This window comes from Crocodylus porosus, unplaced genomic scaffold (genome assembly GCF_001723895.1).
Source record: "Crocodylus porosus isolate Cpor-Errol unplaced genomic scaffold, CroPor_comp1, whole genome shotgun sequence".
Taxonomy (NCBI): Eukaryota; Metazoa; Chordata; order Crocodylia; family Crocodylidae; genus Crocodylus; species Crocodylus porosus.
The window spans coordinates 25,473,403-25,490,686 of NW_017728947.1; the positions used below are offsets into that span (position 1 = coordinate 25,473,403).

General features: G+C 41.8%; 1 protein-coding gene across 1 annotated transcript in view; it reads left to right on the forward strand.

Moving 5' to 3' along the window:
- CCDC34 (coiled-coil domain containing 34) overlaps nucleotides 1-17,013 on the forward strand; it is a 36,520-nt gene extending 19,507 nt beyond the window's left edge. Inside the window, exons 4-7 of the mRNA XM_019551336.1 lie at nucleotides 8,567-8,725; nucleotides 10,470-10,611; nucleotides 13,187-13,341; nucleotides 16,873-17,013. Of these exons, the coding sequence (XP_019406881.1) occupies nucleotides 8,567-8,725; nucleotides 10,470-10,611; nucleotides 13,187-13,341; nucleotides 16,873-16,932 (516 nt within the window). The 3' untranslated portion in view covers nucleotides 16,933-17,013. The remainder of the gene's footprint in view (nucleotides 1-8,566; nucleotides 8,726-10,469; nucleotides 10,612-13,186; nucleotides 13,342-16,872) is intronic.
- Nucleotides 17,014-17,284: the final 271 nt, after the last annotated feature.

The window sequence follows — 17,284 nt, forward strand, 5'->3', positions numbered from 1 at the left end:
ATATTAATGTGTTCAGGCAGTGGGAGCAGAAGTGAGTACAATTCTATAACCTATGGTTGGGACCTTTGCATGCACTTTAATTTAAACACTCATTGCTTAAAATATTAAGTAAGTCTTTGGAGCAGGCACAGGAACCCAGGTTTTCCCCCTTTCAGGTGAGTGACCAAAGCACTAGACTTAACAGAGCAGGGCCACTTCATGCTCTGTATGGTCCAGTGAATTTTACTTGTATACAGAATGCCACAGTTTTAGAGAACAGAAGCCTTGGAGAGTGCTTCCATCCCAGGACAGCCTAAGGTCTGGTAAATAGAATATGGAACATGTCAGTTGGATTTTTTTCGACACAAAGGAATTGAATGGAGAGTTTCCATATCTTAAATGAGAGTTCTAAACATTGAACTCCTGTATAAAAGGTGGGGATATGGCCCCACTGTCTTCTCTTCCAGCTGTGCTTAGAAAGAAAGGGGATTGGTGCCACCACACTTTGTGCACAGACCAATGTGGTGGTAATGGTTCTCATAATGCTTTTAATGGATTGAACCAGTTATGTGAGATAAGTGGAGTGCCTAATCCAATGGTTATCAAACTTTTTCCACTCAAGGTACCCCTTTTTTTGATTCAAGGCAGTCCTCCATAACTTTTGTGAATCAAGCAGCACCCCATTTCAGAAACTCATTTATTTATTACAGTGCTTACCTCCTTGCAGAGGGGCCAGGTGGGGATGAGCCTGAGCCTGCCCTTATCTCTGGACACTTGCTTATCTCCTCACAAGGCACCCATCAAAAGATCTTGTGGCACACCAAGGTACCTTGGCACCTAGTTGACAATCACTGGCTTAATCTGTGGATTTTCATGTAGACATAAGTTGTTAAAATCTATGAAAACAAACTGGACTTGCCTAAAAGCAGAAGTTTTAAGTGCTGGGGCACAATGATATCAAATTTCTTATGTCTCCAAAGTTAGTTGGCAGTGAAGCAGAAATTTGAGCACTGAACTTTTGTATACAGGTGCCTAAACTCTGCCTATTTTAGTCCTATTCAGGGCACCTAGATGACCTTACCTGGGCCTGAGTTCTTTAAACTGGCTTCTGTGTATTCTCACTTTATAGTATCAAAAGGCCAGTGCCTGGAATGTTTTACAAAGCAGTGTCATTTGGGAGGGGAAACATTATTTATGTCTCAGCACAGAAGATTTCAGTCCTTGAGACCACATAGCAGAGGTGCAACCCCTGCTGGCCCCTATAGACTTTGAGCAGTAATCTCAGACAGTATTGGCTGTGACTTGATCAGACTTTCTCCACAGATCTCTGTAAACAGATTTGAATTTAGTTTTAGTAGAGTCGATTTAGGCTGATTTTTGGATACTTTTCAGCATTCATAATTTTGGGGGTTTAAGATTGAAACCTAGTGTAACATTTCCTAAGGGACTTCATTGTTGTTAAGACCAGGTAGATTTCAACAAGATTTTCTAAGTCTGACACCCACCCACACCCAAGTTAAGTACCTTTTATCCTGGGGTGGAGCCGTCTGAAGAGACATAATCCAGAGGGAAGGCTGTGTAAAGCTATATTTAGGTTATCTTGAGCTGTCCAATTTCTAGGCTGCTATAGGGGTTGAAACTGCCTCAGTGGAACATAGAGCAGGGGGGAATTTCCCCATGACTGTCTGTGAGCTTCACTACAGTCCAGACCTACTGGCCTGCTCTCTAGTCCCCCAGTCCCACCCCTTATGCACATACCGCACAGAGAGAGAGAGAGAAGTATAGGGGTCTCATGTAAACCTTGTGCTGCCAGAGTTTTGTTTTGGGGCTGTAGCAGAGTGATGGCAAGATTTGACCACCAATTATTTCTGAGGTGGCTGGTGTGATTGACATTAAGATGCTGCCAAGAGGGTGAGCAGAAAACAAAGAGAAATATGAAAGAAGCTTTTAATTGTATAGGTTTGCTTTAGTGGCAATGTGGTTATTTCTACCCTAATAAATTGTTTAATGGTTTTGGGGTTTGGACAGAATGAAACTGACATCCTTCTCCAGACTCTGGATCTTTTTGGTAGCTAAAAAAGTATAGATTAATCATTTTTCTTTGGTTCATGAGTTGGCAGTCATTCACTTAAGGCATTGGTACCGAGTCAAAGAAAAAAAAATCCTTCTTGCTGAATCATCAACTCTACCATGTGCAACCCCAGGAATGGTTTTGGGTGGAGGACTTCCAAGTACTGACTTAGATCAGTCTTCATTAGTTATCAGCTTGATGAGATCACACCTCAGGGTGATATACCTGCAGGCCATGTTTGTGAATGTTCTCCTTAATAATATACTTGGGTGGGGCAGTGGGAGCTTAAATCTTCCTTGCAATAAAAAAATATAAGTGTATATATTATAGGAACATATTCATTGGAAAAATTGAATCATTTTAAAAGTGTATTTATAGTCGCTAGTGTTTTGATGAATATATTGTTTGAACATAAGATCAAAGTCAATCTGATAAAACCAGGTGTAAACAAATTATATGTAGGTGCATACAAACGAATGAAGAATTTGTATATTAATGCATCCTTTCATAGCCTTTTAGATGGACTAGTAGATATGTGTCAAACCTCTCTGTGGACCAGATGGGTGACCTGGGACCAGTTCGCAGGCTGGATGAATGGCACAGAGCCAGCCCAATTGCAGAGCTGCTCTGACTGGTCTGGGACTGTGCTGCATGCTGTACCTCTGGTCAGCTAAGGATATGAGTAGCAAGTGGCACCCCTTGCATTGCAAACCCTAGATTGGCTGGATCAGGTGCCATGTGCAGCACAGTCCCAGACCAGCATAAACAGGCACTGAATCTGACATAGGAGGGACCTATGGGGTCCACCCCCACCCTGCCACGTACTGGATCCAGCGTCTACTCTGGCTGATCCAGAACTGTGCTGCGCATAGCACCCACTCCAGGACTCGCACTGCACAAGGCACCTGCCCCAGACTGGCTAAAGTGGATATTGTGTGTGGCACTGTCCCTGGACCAGCTGGAATGGGTGCTGGATGTAGCATTTGCGGGGGGCGGGGATGCTGGCTGGATAATATGGGCCAGATATGGCCTGAGGAGCCACAGACTGTATCTTTGATATCCCTGGACTAGTAGAAGAAAAATGATGAGGTAAGGGAGGGAGAACTAGGAAGTTGGAAGGAAGGAGTGGAACCTAAAATAGGCTATTAAAACAACTGGAAATGTATGCTAGCTTTATGGAGTAAAATCTGTTTAGTACTGCAATATAGATGCAGATTTTCTGATGGTACCTAAATAATTTCTAAGCTTCTGCAAAATCCAGTTCCACAGGGGGCTCCCATGGGCGTTTTCTTGGAAATACTGTAGCCTTATGCTGTTGCAAGTATCTATTGTTTTTATGGTGAAATTGATATCTCAAGGGGGCCTTAACCTTGGGCCAGCCCTGATTGTTTGCAGGAACATTCATCTTGTAAGTTATAATTAAGTATGCGCAGACTTAATTATACACATTTCTTTCTCTCTCTTTTAATTAACACCTTTTAAAAAGGCTTTTGGCATTTTCTTTATTTAATTGCTGTTCATTGTCCAACAGCTCCCCATTCTTTTCCTCTCGTGCTGCATATATGTACATCTGCATTCCCTGGGCTTAGCATGTAGAATGGAGGGTTTTTTAACTACTTAAGGAGGTTTCTTAACTACTTAAGCCAGTCCAAAAGTAAGTTTCTTTACCTCTTTGGCTTGCAATTCGTGTATGAAGTTTGCAAAGCCGACCAACATATGAATAGTTTAGAGGCATATACAGCTAAAGTAGGATTCACACATTGCTCTCTTCTTTTTCAGTAGGGAAATCTGTTGTTTTTTTCACAAGCGACTTTCACAAGTTTTTCCTTTTCTCAAGAAATATTTTAATTATTTTGTCTCTTTCATTGACATAAAATTTGCACATAAACCCAACGTGTATAGCTAGAAACAGGAACTGATGAGAGAGATGCTGGGAATGTTGTGAGATGGAGTGAGGGTAGAGCAGTTCTGAAGAAAGCAAAAAAAAAAAAGATGCAGCAGGAACAAGGAGCAGCAGAGGTGTATGGTCCTTGGGTACTGAAGACGAGCGATGATGTGTATGTTTTCATAATTGTTGGGGCTGGAAGGGACCTTCCAGATCATCAGGTCCAGTCCAACAAGTAGGCTGTGGGGCAGATTTGAGGCAGCCTGAGCGTAAAGACCAGTGGTGGGTTAAGATTTATTGGGGTCCTAGGCAAAGAGAGAGACGTATTGGAGGCTCCCCACACCCCATTATAAACATGAATGTATGGACTCTCTAGCAGGAGGAGGGGCCTCTTCCTCTCCTGGTCCTGCTGCTGCCAAGGGCAGGGCAGGCCTCTGTGCACCATATGGGAGGCTGGGTGGACCCAGCTGAGCTGCAGGTGGGGTGGCACATGCCCACCTCTCTTCTCTGCTCCCTGCCCCCCTCCCTCCCACCACAGCAGGGCGAGGGCGGATGCAAGCCACTTGCTGTGGACCTGCGGCCATCTGCTTTGCTACGCCTGCCTTGGAGGACCTGCTTTGGCCATGCACCCCCCTGCCCACCTGGCAGTGGGAGGCACAACTAGCCACTCCCACTGCTACTGGGTGGGCAGAGTGTGCACAGCTGGTGTGGGGCTCGCAAGGGAAAAGCAGCAGAGTGGAGAGCCCTGAGTCCACAGTGAGAAGCTCGTATCTGCCCCGCGCACAAGGTTATACAGGACTTTAAAGATTAGTTTCTATGTAGAGGATAGTAATATCCACATGCTTGCAAGAGTCACAAAATTGGTCTGAGTTGCAGCTCAGACCAGAAGTTTGTAATGGTGAACAGTGGGAGAAGTTTTGATTTTTATTAAAGAAGATAGATGGGAGTCAGGATCACCAGTAAGTTATTTATGATGTTTCCTCCCAGTTAGAGAAATGTTAGGTGTGTTGTTGGTTTCACTGAAAGAGCTGTATCTGAGCACTGGTGAAAGAATCCCTAAAGGGGTGTTTACACTATGCACACAGAGCTTCTGGGGGACTGGGAGTGTCACTTCTGAGCACGCTCTGCCCACCTGTTCCCACTTGGATGCCCCAGACTTGAAAATGGGCCAGTGAAGCTGCTTGTAAGGTGTTCTCCCAACCCCCACCTACTTTTGACCTTGTTGGAAACAGTGAACTCGAGACTAGTTTTAAGGTCTGTAAATGGGCGAGAATATGGAAGTCTTGTTTTATATCAAGAAACGTCTTGCTATATCATTCAGTGTTGGAACAAAAAAAATCAACATTTTTCATGGAGCAGAATTCCTGTTTTCTGGCCAGGCTTAGTGGTGACACATATTTTCCTCTAAAGGCTTATATAAACCATGTCTACGTAAGCAGGTTGGTGTATCTTTCTTTTTCATGGTGGTTATGTGGCAGGATATCTCAGAGTGCATTGCTTCAGGTTGCTGAAGTTCTTTATTTTGCTGTCTAGCCTTTATTACTAATCTGGTGTGTTATGGAATAGATTCTGCTCTATTTCCCCATAATTTATTAATAAAATATATAGTCAACACATTATTTTAGGACTCCTGCGTATATGCAAGTCGAGTATGTTTCTTGCACTAGGTAAGATCATACTGGATACAAAAACATGGTTATATTTAACGATGCCAACATGGTCTAAACAGAGAAATATTGGTAAAAATGTAGTAAAAAGTTGAAACAAATAAAGGCCTGGCTGCAAAAAGTAGGTAAATAAAACGTGGCCACCGCTAATAGAATTCTGTACTGCTGCTCAGACCAACAGGGACAGGATTTTACAGCAACATTGGTATAGATTAGCTCTTCCCTCAAAATAGTTTATAATAAAAGATAATATGATAGTAAGAAAAAACACCACTGTCAACATTATCAAAGAAAGTTATACTTGAAATTAATTAGAAATAAACATAGCTCTTGCATTAGTAAGCTTTTAGGTACATTGTTTAAATCGCCATGGTTTGCTTTCTGATAAAAATAAAAGGCCCATTATAAAAGCATGTGTTTCTTTCAATCTCTTTCTCTACCCTATTAAATGATATAAGGTAATATTTTTTTAAGGGTGATGTAAAAGGAAAGTTTGGGTCTCTCTGATACTGTTTTTAATGGGCCACTAACCACTTAATTAAAGAGCCACAATTGGCCAATAATGGCTCTACCTGTGGCCTGAGCGGGGGAATTGTTTTGACCTCATTTCAGCATTCAGCACTGTCTTGTGCTGATAATTAGATTTCCATAAAAGGATAAATTAATCTTTAAAGTAGTTTAAGAGTATATCATTTCTAATTTTTCTGTACTTTGTGTCTTAAATCTAATATTCTGTAAATTATATTTGGCGATAGTAAAGAGCTGTAACTACAAGTATCTTATTTATCGCTTGTGGGGACAAATGGAGATAAGGAGTTTCCCACAAGAGGAAATGGTGCCACACATCTGAAAAAGTACTTTCTTATATGAAAGGTGAAAATGCAGCAGAAGCATTGTCCCTTCATTTGAAAGAAACTTTCATATATATAATATCTGTTGCTCCCAGTCTCTTTAAAAATGAAGGTTTTAGTTAAGCTCTGGATGTATTCAGACTCTTTGACCACCAGGAACCAGACCAATCGAACTATGGATGTGCCATTAGTTAGGATGACATATAGGCTTCCATTCTTGCCAACTGTGATCAGTTTGAGGAAGGAATATTTTCCTTACTCTTAACCTTCAGAATGTCTCTTGTGTTTTGATCTCCAATAGTATAGTAACTGTATAATTCGCATTTGATGGGACAGCTCATATTCTCTCATGTGGTCACAGGGAGTTTACAGATAAGGAGTGATACATTATTCCAGGACTCTCGTCAGAGTCCAGTCTCTTGCATTCCCAGATGACTGTTTTTACAAAAGTGTCCACAAGAACATCGAACCTCAGACCTTGCTCACCAAAGTCACAAAAAACCTACAGTGTACCACAGAGAAGAACAAGAGAAGCAAAGATATCACTGATTTCTTGGCTACTTTAGGGAGGAATCTGGTAGGTAAAATGTACTTAGATGATCTGCGTAAGTGGACAGTGTCTTGCACTGCAGAAGGTAAACCCCAGCAGTCTATGCCAGTTTGACTTGGAGGAGAAGTCCCTCCGATCCCAAAGGTAGTGTTTGGTTTAATCCTGAAGCGTGTGAGAGAGGCTGAGAGTTATCTCAGTACTGTCAGGAACATCAGTGCAGCCAGTCAGTCACTGTCCAGAGCTTCAGAGGCTGGCAACTCCCTCCCGGCAAACCAAACCTAACTAATGTATTTGAACAGGTGGTTTTCCCCTTCAAAATAAGTTGTGGTTTTTGTTTTTGTTTTAAATGTTTCTATCCTAGGTCATGTTAGAGCTTGTACCTTCTGCAGGATGGGTATAACACTTGACAGTTGAGGCTCTGGACCTCTGAAAACCCATAGGCTAGGGTGCTCAATCCCTGGCTTGAGGGTCAGATCTGCCCCTTCTTTCCCCCAGTACTGGGCCACAGGGCTCCCCAGAGATCTGTGGGGAGTTCTGTGAGCTAGCATGGGTGCTTAGAGCAGTGTGAGGCCTAATCCTGGCACATAGGGACTAGGCAGGTGTGCCAGCCAGGCAGGCATGGCCCCAGGGCTCAATCAGGCCTATGGACCAGCTCTGTGCCATTCATCTGGCCTGTAAGGCCAAAACTGAACATCACTTTGTAGGCCATCTTGAGGGCCCATAAGCCCCAGAATATTCCAGTGAGTACTTTTAGGAGTAAGTGGTTGTCTGCCTTAGAGGGCAATCCCAGAACATATCACCTCTTTACATCACTTCCAAAAACACCAAGGGAAGATGGAAGCATTCAATAATCCAGCATGTGAGACATTTGATAAATACTGAAAAGTTAAAACATTGATCAGGTTACGTATTGTCCACAGAATGCATTTCTGTTGGCTTTTCTCTGATGGAAAGATTGCAGATTTCTCTGCAGTTATCAGTAGATTCAGTCTTAGATTAATTATTTATTTGGAAACTTACGAAATGCCACAGAGCATCATGGAATGTTAGCTTGATTATCTCAGTGTGTGCTCCTGATGTTTCAGTTTTAAACAGATCACAAATCTCAGTTTTCCTTCCAAAATGTTTAAAGTTTTCCTACGTTGTAAAAAACTATTGTAGACTGTGATAGGTTCAAGGAAAGGGTAGCTTTCTCATTAAGAGCTACAGATTTAAAGAATTGTGCCATTTATACCTGTCTTCTCAGAAGTATTTTCTTAAAATACTATCTTTAGACTGTTGCTGTGTTTTATGCATTTAGTCATTGTTTATACTAAACAGAATATTACAGGAAAGTGTTGAAGTTAGATTTCAATGACACTTTATGCAAAACATATGTTCCAGCTTGCTGACTACTCTTCTCACACCAGTCAGTGTTGTAATAGTGATTTTTTTAAGCTTGTGCCAACGTTATGATTTAAATGAGTAAGAATTAGCTATTTTCTTTATAAAACTGTCCACAGCAAAGTTTTTAAAATATTGAAAGTGTGCGAGTACTTCGTTCCTTTGACTTGTTTCATGTAGGAAAGAAGGGAAAGGGAACGGAAGCTCAGCAAAGAAATGGCAGAAAAGGCAGTGAAGGATCTGGAGAAAATTCAGTTACAAGAAAAAGCTAAAGAAAAATATAAAGAATGGTTAAAGAAGAAGAGAGCAGAAGATTCTGACAAAAAGAAAAAAGAGAAGGTATTGTTCTTTTTAATACTTGCTAGCCAACCCAATCTCTGCTATGCATGAAGCAGCCCCTCTTGATTAAATGGAAAGTACGTATTATGTATTTAGTATTATGGAAACGCAGTAAGCTCTTCAAGTAAAGCAGGAACTGCTGTACTGTATTTCTGTTAAAGTAGCTAAATTCCTGCTTTACCTTCAGAACTCACTTTGGCCTTAACTATGGAGTCGTAGTGCTTCCTTTTGGACATGCATCATTTTATTTATTTATATTTACTTATATATTTTAAGAAGGTAGGAGTAAATTTTGTTAATTAGTTTGAATGGATAAAAAGAGTTCTTTAGAAACTTTGTAGCTTGTATCAAATCCATTTTCTGGTTTGAATGATCCTGGTAGCACAGGCCCTTCAGACGTGCCACATAATGAAAACTTAATGAAATCTTGAGCATTGGCTATTTTTTGTATGCATTTTTAAGGAATTATGCTTATTTTTGCCATTATTCTTTGTAGCAACATATTTTTTTTACTAAGGCCTGAGAATCTTTTCCGTAGAACTGCTAGGAAAATAATGAAAATAAGGTCTCTGTAGAAATGGCCATCTTCACTCTTCCTATTGAAACTTTGAACTATTTTAGTTTATTTTTTGGTGATAAGTAAAACTGGGGTCTGACCTTTTTTCTTTTTTTAAATAAGTGAAAGCGAGAGTTCATAGCAACAGAGAGAAAAAGTTGAAAAATAGTACATATTTAAAGCGCATTTGAGCGGAGATATTTTGTTTATAACAACACATCCTCTTCCAACAAGATCATCTCTTCAAAAAAATTTTATATCAGCCTCTGCTACAAATCTAGACTCTTAAGAATGTGTAGTGAGCTGTTCAAAAGTACGTGGAACATTTGGCCTAGGACAAGGGTCAAATAGACCCTTGTGCCCCGGCTGGATCTCGGTTGCAGTGCTCCAAGCAGGCCAGATCCTGCTGAGGGCATGAGAAGTGCTGGCAGCAGCAGTAGCTTCAGCTCTGACCTGGAGCTGGAGCATGTAGTGGCAGTAGCACCAACTTGGGGCAGGCAGCAGCAGCTTCAGCCTCCACTGCTTGCCCCATGCTGCAACAGCAGCTCTAGCACAGGGCATGTGCCAAGAGCTGGCAGCTGGGAAGGTAAGGCAACAGAAGTGGTAGACGGAAGTAGTTCAGCGAGCCAGAAAAATACATGGACTGTGGAGCTGACCCAACACCTCCAGCCTAAGGGAAAACAGCTGAAGATGGCTTTAGACTATTTCTGTGCCTTCCGAGTTCTAGGTTGCTCTGTAGGTTAGCAAGGCCTTCAGAGTAATACAATGCAGTTGGCATTATCATAGCTTCCTAGTCTGCCCAGCATGTTATAGATCTGTCCATGGAGGCAAAGACCCTTATGGCAAAGCACCTCTGGCTGCTTTCAGGATACCTTTTAAACTGAGAGCTCTGACTGGTTTTTTGTTTTTGGTTGTTTTCAACAGTGCTTGTGTTTGTAATCCTTGCTTTTATGTTGCTGAGTCCTTTTACGTGGTATATATTGATTGAGGGTGGGGGGGAAGATCATAGTATTGAAGTCTTGATGAATAATTTAAAGAATTTTAGGAAAAGGGCGTGACCATTTTCACTGAGGAAGAGGAATATAGCCAGTTATCCAGGAAGCCCTTTGCAGTACATGTATGTTTACTGTCTTCGATGTTTGGTAGAAAGTTCTTCCTTCAAGACATCTTGTTTTTAATTATTTTTAGGAAAAGGAAAGGCAACAGGAAGCTGAATTGCTAGAGAAAAAAGAGAAATCAGAGAGGCTTTTCAAGGAATGGCTACAAACTGCTAGAAATAAACCACGCCCAATTTTAAACAGTTATGGCTATGCCAGTGGGAAATGTACAGGTTTGTATTTGTATATTGGATGGATATAGCCATGTCTGTGTTAAATGTATAGAAGGCATTTTTTTGAAGAGGTGTAGGAGTCAGACCAAAGCTCCTTACAACAAAACCAAAAAAACCCTGGTGGGTCATTTTCTCTTCAGCTTTGGTCTTCTCTTTCCGTGAGGGGGAATCTCTAAATGTGATGTTATTGTTCTTCTCTGTCTTCTCAGCACTGTTCCTTTCAACCTCTTCCTTCTCCAAGGGGAGCATGAGAAAAATGTCCTAGTTGCAAATGCGTAATTGCAATATGATGTTCAGTAAGTCTCCCTGTTCATTTTTGTCCTTTCCTCCCACCTCACAGAAACCAGAGAACTGAAAAAAATTGTTGTAATTTGTTTGCTTTTTCTATACATATGCTGCTCTTCCCAGTAAAGACTTAGTGCAACTTACAGTAAGTGAACAGAATAACTTGCACACGGGTGGGCAAAATATGGCCTGTGGGCCGGATTTGGCCCCATCAACTGATTGTATTGACCCATGAGTCGGGGGGGAGCCGCAAAGTCATAGGATCCAGCCCATAGGGAACTGGTGGCTCCAGCAGCTGCATCGTGCTAGATGGATGGGCACGTCCCACCTCTGTCCACAGCTTACAACAGCTCCCACCTCACATGCTGGAAGCAGCACTAGGTGCACACTGATACCTGCTGTGGATGCTAGCTGCAGGTTCCTGCCTGGGGTCAGGACAACTGCCTGGGACTGCAGCTGATGCAGCAGCATCACCTGTGGATGTGGGAGAATGCCCCGATCCTCAGGAAGAATCAGATACCTGTGGCTGCAGCTCATGTCAACACACATCCGGCACTGCTTCCAGCAGACAGGCTGAGAGCTGGTGTAAGCTGTGGGGCTAAATGTGGGAGGGTGAGGGGGAAGTGGGAGACAGAGACAGTCCTGCCCCTGATGAGCAGTAGTGGCCAGTTCTGGGTGTCAGGCAAAAGTAGTACCTAGCAGCAGGCACGCTCGCTGCTTCCATGGCCCTTCTTCTGCCCTGAAGCTGAAGCTGCCACCCATGTGCATGCCAGCTTCTCCTCTGCCTGTCCCCCAACCCAATCCCACATAGGGAAGTTTGGTGAGCTGTTGCAAGGCAGGGGTGGGGGTGCTGACCCAGCCCACAACAGATTCTCCAAAACTTCCTGTGTGGCATGGGGACCCAAATAATTGTCCACCCCTGAACTAGAATGACTCTGTCCTGTTTTCTTCAGGTCAGTCTCATTTTAAACACCTGTTCCCAGTATCCTGTTAGTTTGGTCATATAAATGCTTTTGTCCTGTTTATTTTTACCAAAAACAGTGGCAGTAATGCTTTCTAGCCAGGGAGCACTCCATAAACTCACCCACCCTCACCCCCTTACTTCTCCACTGTATTCAACTGAGACCAGGACTTGGAGACAGCTGAGCATGCCGCTGAGTGGGGGAAGCAATGTATCCTGTTTTTTTGAAAGTCAGGGAATATGCTAAGCCTAGTTATAATGTATTAGAAATATGAGACTTGATTGATATTCTCTTTAGAAATAAGTTATCTATCTCTTACTTTTTTTTTCTAGTTACTTTTTCACTGATCTTTTTTCTTTAACTTGTAAATCCTTTACATTTATATTAACTTGAAACTTAAAATAATTTGTGGACAGCACACTCATAGTATTATATTCGAACAACTCTCACACCAGACACAAGCAGTTGCTCCTTTTGCCAATGTCTATTATAGATGGTGGTACATATTGCTTTCATGCTTCCTATTGGACCCTCCTAACTTGCTGACAGCTGCTATCAGTTGTCTCAGTGATTTTTTTTTTTTTTTTTTTTTAAATAGTTCTATATTCAGTTTGTTCAAAAAATAAAACATGTTCCAGACTTTGTTTTGAGCACCCTCATGAAGTATGTGTTGAAATTTCATTACAGACAAAATGAGCTGTTATCCCAGCTCTTGCAAGGGTAACATATTCTTGCAGTTGTGGCCGAGGACTGATGGTATGGCTCACATATCATGAACTGCAGATTGATGTTTTTTTCCTATGTTGGAAGAGGGGTAACAATTTAGCAAAGATTGAAATAAAAGTACATCTAGCCTAGCTATGAAGTTTGTGGATAGTACTTGCCACTAATCTGTATATTTTGCTAATATTTTTTTTTCTAAAATATGCTAAGTGGTAATTTTCTAGAAGTTTATGCTGTCTTTTAGCAGTATAAAAGTTTACCTTCATAAACATTATTCATGTTGTACAATTCTTGACTTATTTGTGTATCTACCCTTTAAAAATAAAACTGAAGAACATACTGATTGGGTAAATACAGGGTGAAGGATTTATTGCCTTGAGTATAGACAGAGTTGTACTAAACTCTTGTGCCAGATTTGTTTTAAGAACCCAAAGTTAATTGGAATGCTAATTAAAATCAGGAAGTTTTTAAATTTTTGCGAAGCAAACATTATTAACCTAAAAAAATCTCAGAGTAATCCAAAAATTATCCAGGATATTTTTATTTTTCTTGTAATTTAGTTATTTGCTCCCCTTTTAATTGTGCTTGCCTCCTAAATATTTTAGGATACTGTGATGGAAATTCATATCCGGCTCCAGCCTATTGCAACCCTGTTCCTTGGAAACCAATACATGTGCCGCCTCCTAAGGAAGACCAGAATGTTACAGTGAAGAAAAATAAGAGACCAGTATCCAGTCAGTCATATAGGTCCTCATCTATGGTAATTCTTAAGCCCAAGAGCAATCTTTATATTGGATCATTGAACAAAAAACAGAGATAATACAGGAAGCAGAATAAGTTTTAATTGGTTTGAATTAAGTAGGTTTTAAAGTGCAAAGCTATTTCTTGGCTAAGAACATATTAAAACAGTGTGCTGAAAGGCAGCATTTTGCAGTGTGCTTGCAAACAGTTGTGGTCTCTACTATTAAGGAATATTTTTTCATATTTTTAACCTAATTTTCAAAGCTGTGTTAAAATGACTTTTTAAGTAAATCAGTTTAAGCCACTCAAGTGACCTTTTTATATAATTGTAAGAAATGTAATATGTAGCCAATTGTAATGTAGCCAATAAAATATATATGGTTATCTTTTGAGAATTTCTCATATTGTGCAAGTGTTTGGTGTTTTCATTTTGAAGAGCTTTGTTTTTATGGAGATCCTAGTTCAGCTTTCATGCTGATTATTTTAAAGATGCAATCGGAGCAAACTTTTTAGAAGCATTCTTTTGTAGGGTACTAAAATAAAAAAATATTCAAAATTCTCTTAGAAATGAAACAGCGAGTATTACAAAGTCTTCCTTGTATTACATATACTTTGCATTATATTTCATGATCTGATTATCTTGACTGTTTAGGTAGAGCAAGATAAAGTTAAATGAATGACACCCGAACACTGATTTTTTTTCTTTCAAAGTAAAATATTTTTTGCAGTCATTAGTGTAAGTCTAACAATCAATCAATTTTAAGTCAATGCTTGCTCCTTACCAGGTGGTAATAAATTGAAGCTCTATAGTAAATGTCTGGAATATGCAAAAATTACATTAGAGACAATGTGAATATTATTTCTAAAACTAATTTTCAAACAGTAGATTTCATATACAGGTTCTAGTTCTGAATAGATGTCATGATAATTAGTTACATAAATATATTTTAATGTTCATGTGACTTGTTATGTTCAAACATACAAAGAAATGTAAAATATAAATATCCCAAACAAAACTGCTTTGTCATCCAAAATGAAATTACTCAAGGCTCCTGTAACAGGCAACCCTAGCCCTGTTACTGGGATAGGACTGAAGGATAAGAAACATGTACAAAGACCCCTTTAAGAATATGACTTTTGTCACCTGGAGAGACTCAGAACCTGACCTGCTGGGGGTAAAACTTGAATGGGCAGGGCACTAGGATGGGGCCATAGACTGGCAGGGAGCAGCATCTGGGAGTGAGACAAGTAGGTGGGGCTGGGGAGACCCTGAGATCGTGGGGTGGTGATGGGCCAGGGTAGAGCCCCAGTTCTGTGGGCAGAGCCAGCAGATCATATCTCTGCCTTGGGCAAGGGGACAGCAGATTGCTGCTCTGCCCTGGATGTTGTCACCACCCCAGGATTCTGGGGTCTTCATGAAGACCAGCCAGGACCCATGTGGACAGGGCCAGAACCCCAGGCTGAGCGCATGGCCCTGGCCCTGGCCCATGCAGGGCATTGGGGTCCCTGTAGTGACTGCTTTGGATCTGTCCACCCCAGCCATGATGAGCAGCAGCAGCGGGTAGCCATGAGATGGAGGTGCCTTTCTACCCGGATGGGCTGGAGTCGCTGCCTGACATTGCACCGCCCAATTTTAGAATTGGCAGCTCAAGCACAAGAGGCAGCACTGGCTGGACAGAAGCTCCTGCTGGACGCTGGGGAAAAAGTGGAGCCTGGTGGTGGGTGCAGCTGCCCCCCCCGTGTCAGGGCCCTTCTTGCTGCAGCTGCTCTGAGCCTGTGCAGCCATGGTGCGGGCTCAGAGTTTCATAGCCATAGCTCTGGGCAGCTGCAGCAAGAAGGGCCCCTGCAGCAGCAAGGGGAAGGTGGCTGTGCTCACCACCAGATTGCACATTTTCTTAGTGCCCAGCAGCAGCATCTGCCAGCTTCTGCTGCTTCCTTGCCCAGGCCGCTGACACTGAAGCCAGGCAGCAGCACGAAACTAAGCAGCAGCTCCAGCCTGTCAGGGTAGAGAGGCAGCCCAGAGGTGTGGGTGGCAGGGGCTCTGGCTGAGACACCCCTACTGAAGCTGCTGCCTGGTGTCAACCCGGAGCAGCTGCTGTAGCTGCTCCAAAGTGCCAGCCCCATGCCAGCTCCTCACCCATCTGCAGACCCATCATATATAGGGAGTTTTGGTGAGCTGTTGCACAGGGCAGGGTGTGCTGACCCAGCCCGCGACAGCTCTGCAGTAACTCCTTATGTGGCCCACAGGCACAAATAGTTGCCCACCCTTGCACTAGAGCAACAAAACTGCCAGCTTCTGTGAGGACTGAGCTGCCTAGCAATAGGCTTCACAGAAGCTGCACTTCAGGCCGGGACTAAGCTGAAGGCTGCGAACAGGTAGAGAGACTGTTAACGAGAAGCAGCTGGCCCAGGACTAGACTTGTCCCAGAGGCTCTAATTGGGATAATGGTTAGCCCCTGCAGCAAAGCTGAGGCAGGGATCAGCTGACCAGTAGAGGCAGGTCTAGCCAGTATATAGACTCAGGGCTCACTGGTCCTGAGTGTTAGAAAAAGAGGAACCTTCCTGCTGAATGTAAGGCAACCTAGGTCCACAAGGATATTCAGGGGTCAAAAAACCTTATGCTGCTTTCTTGCAGCATGGAGAACAACTGAGCACTCGGTAGGTGGCTGTGTTCGTCCGGATATGACCAAGATGCACATCTGTGTCCCAGAAACATTGTTGTTCATTTTTGCTATTTAAAGATGTGTAAATGGGAAGTTTTAATCCCTAGGCAAGCAAGCTGCTGCTGTGTGGATATGGTGCCAATGAAGATTGTTGCATTCTCTAAGGACAAACTTCTCTCAAACTTTGGAGCAGACTATTTGTGATTACAGTTCTTGAAAAGATTTTGTAGACACAAGTTGCATGGCATCTAGAAGCCTAAGATTTGCATTCAGTGCATTTTTAGTATTTACAAAAAATTAGCATTTAGAAAAAATAGCATTTTTCTCTCTCTTAGCTTGAAAACAAGAACTAGAATGGAAATGCTTAGTCAACTTCAACCACAATGCTCTTTGGAGCATCTGATATAAGAACTTTAGATGTATTTTGAATTCTTATGCCATTTGACCTACCAGAGGCCCACCACAGGCAGTCTAATATGCTTGCCTGAAATTATTGGGATGTTTTTTATTTTTGCTGTGTGATATACCGTTGAACAGTGCTTTTAGTATTCATCCTTGTATCCATAATTATTAATGGTAGCTTGATTACCCATATAAGCAAACCAATATAATTAGTAACACTGCACTGAATTTGTGGTTTCTTTGTTTCCACTGGAAAAGTCCTACCTGAAAGTGGAAAGCAAACTTTTTTCATGTGGAGTGCTTTCACATCTTTAGCTTGTTTGTCTTCCAGGAGTTATTTTTTAAATAAAGCTATAACCTGACTAGGATATGTAACTATTTTACTTGAATGGAGAAATAGTGATACTGCATATTGTGCATTTAATGCACAGTGTATATGCCATTTTCCTTCAACTCGCTCTTGATCTAGCATTTCTAATTTACAGGAACGTCTGAACTCACAACAATCTTCATCTCCAATGGAAACAGGGACTAGAGGAAGATAAAACCGTTAGTGACATACTCCTCTGCCTCCCATTTAAGGCACCACACATGAAATAAAAGGAAGTCATCTTAAATCATGGTAATTGGTAGTGATACTTATTTGGTCTAGATAACATGACACTACATATGCTCATGATATAATGAAAACTTCTGCTACACAATACACCAAAGATCACACATTTCAATTAGATTTGATCCACTTTCAGATTTTATTCTAGGTAAATAATTACATTCTTTTTAACATATAAGCACTTTACTTGAGATGTCAAACATACAGCCCATGGATGTCTAGACTAACTGGCCCTGTATACTGGCTCTGGTGGGGACAAGCTACCTGGGACCCAATCTGGACAG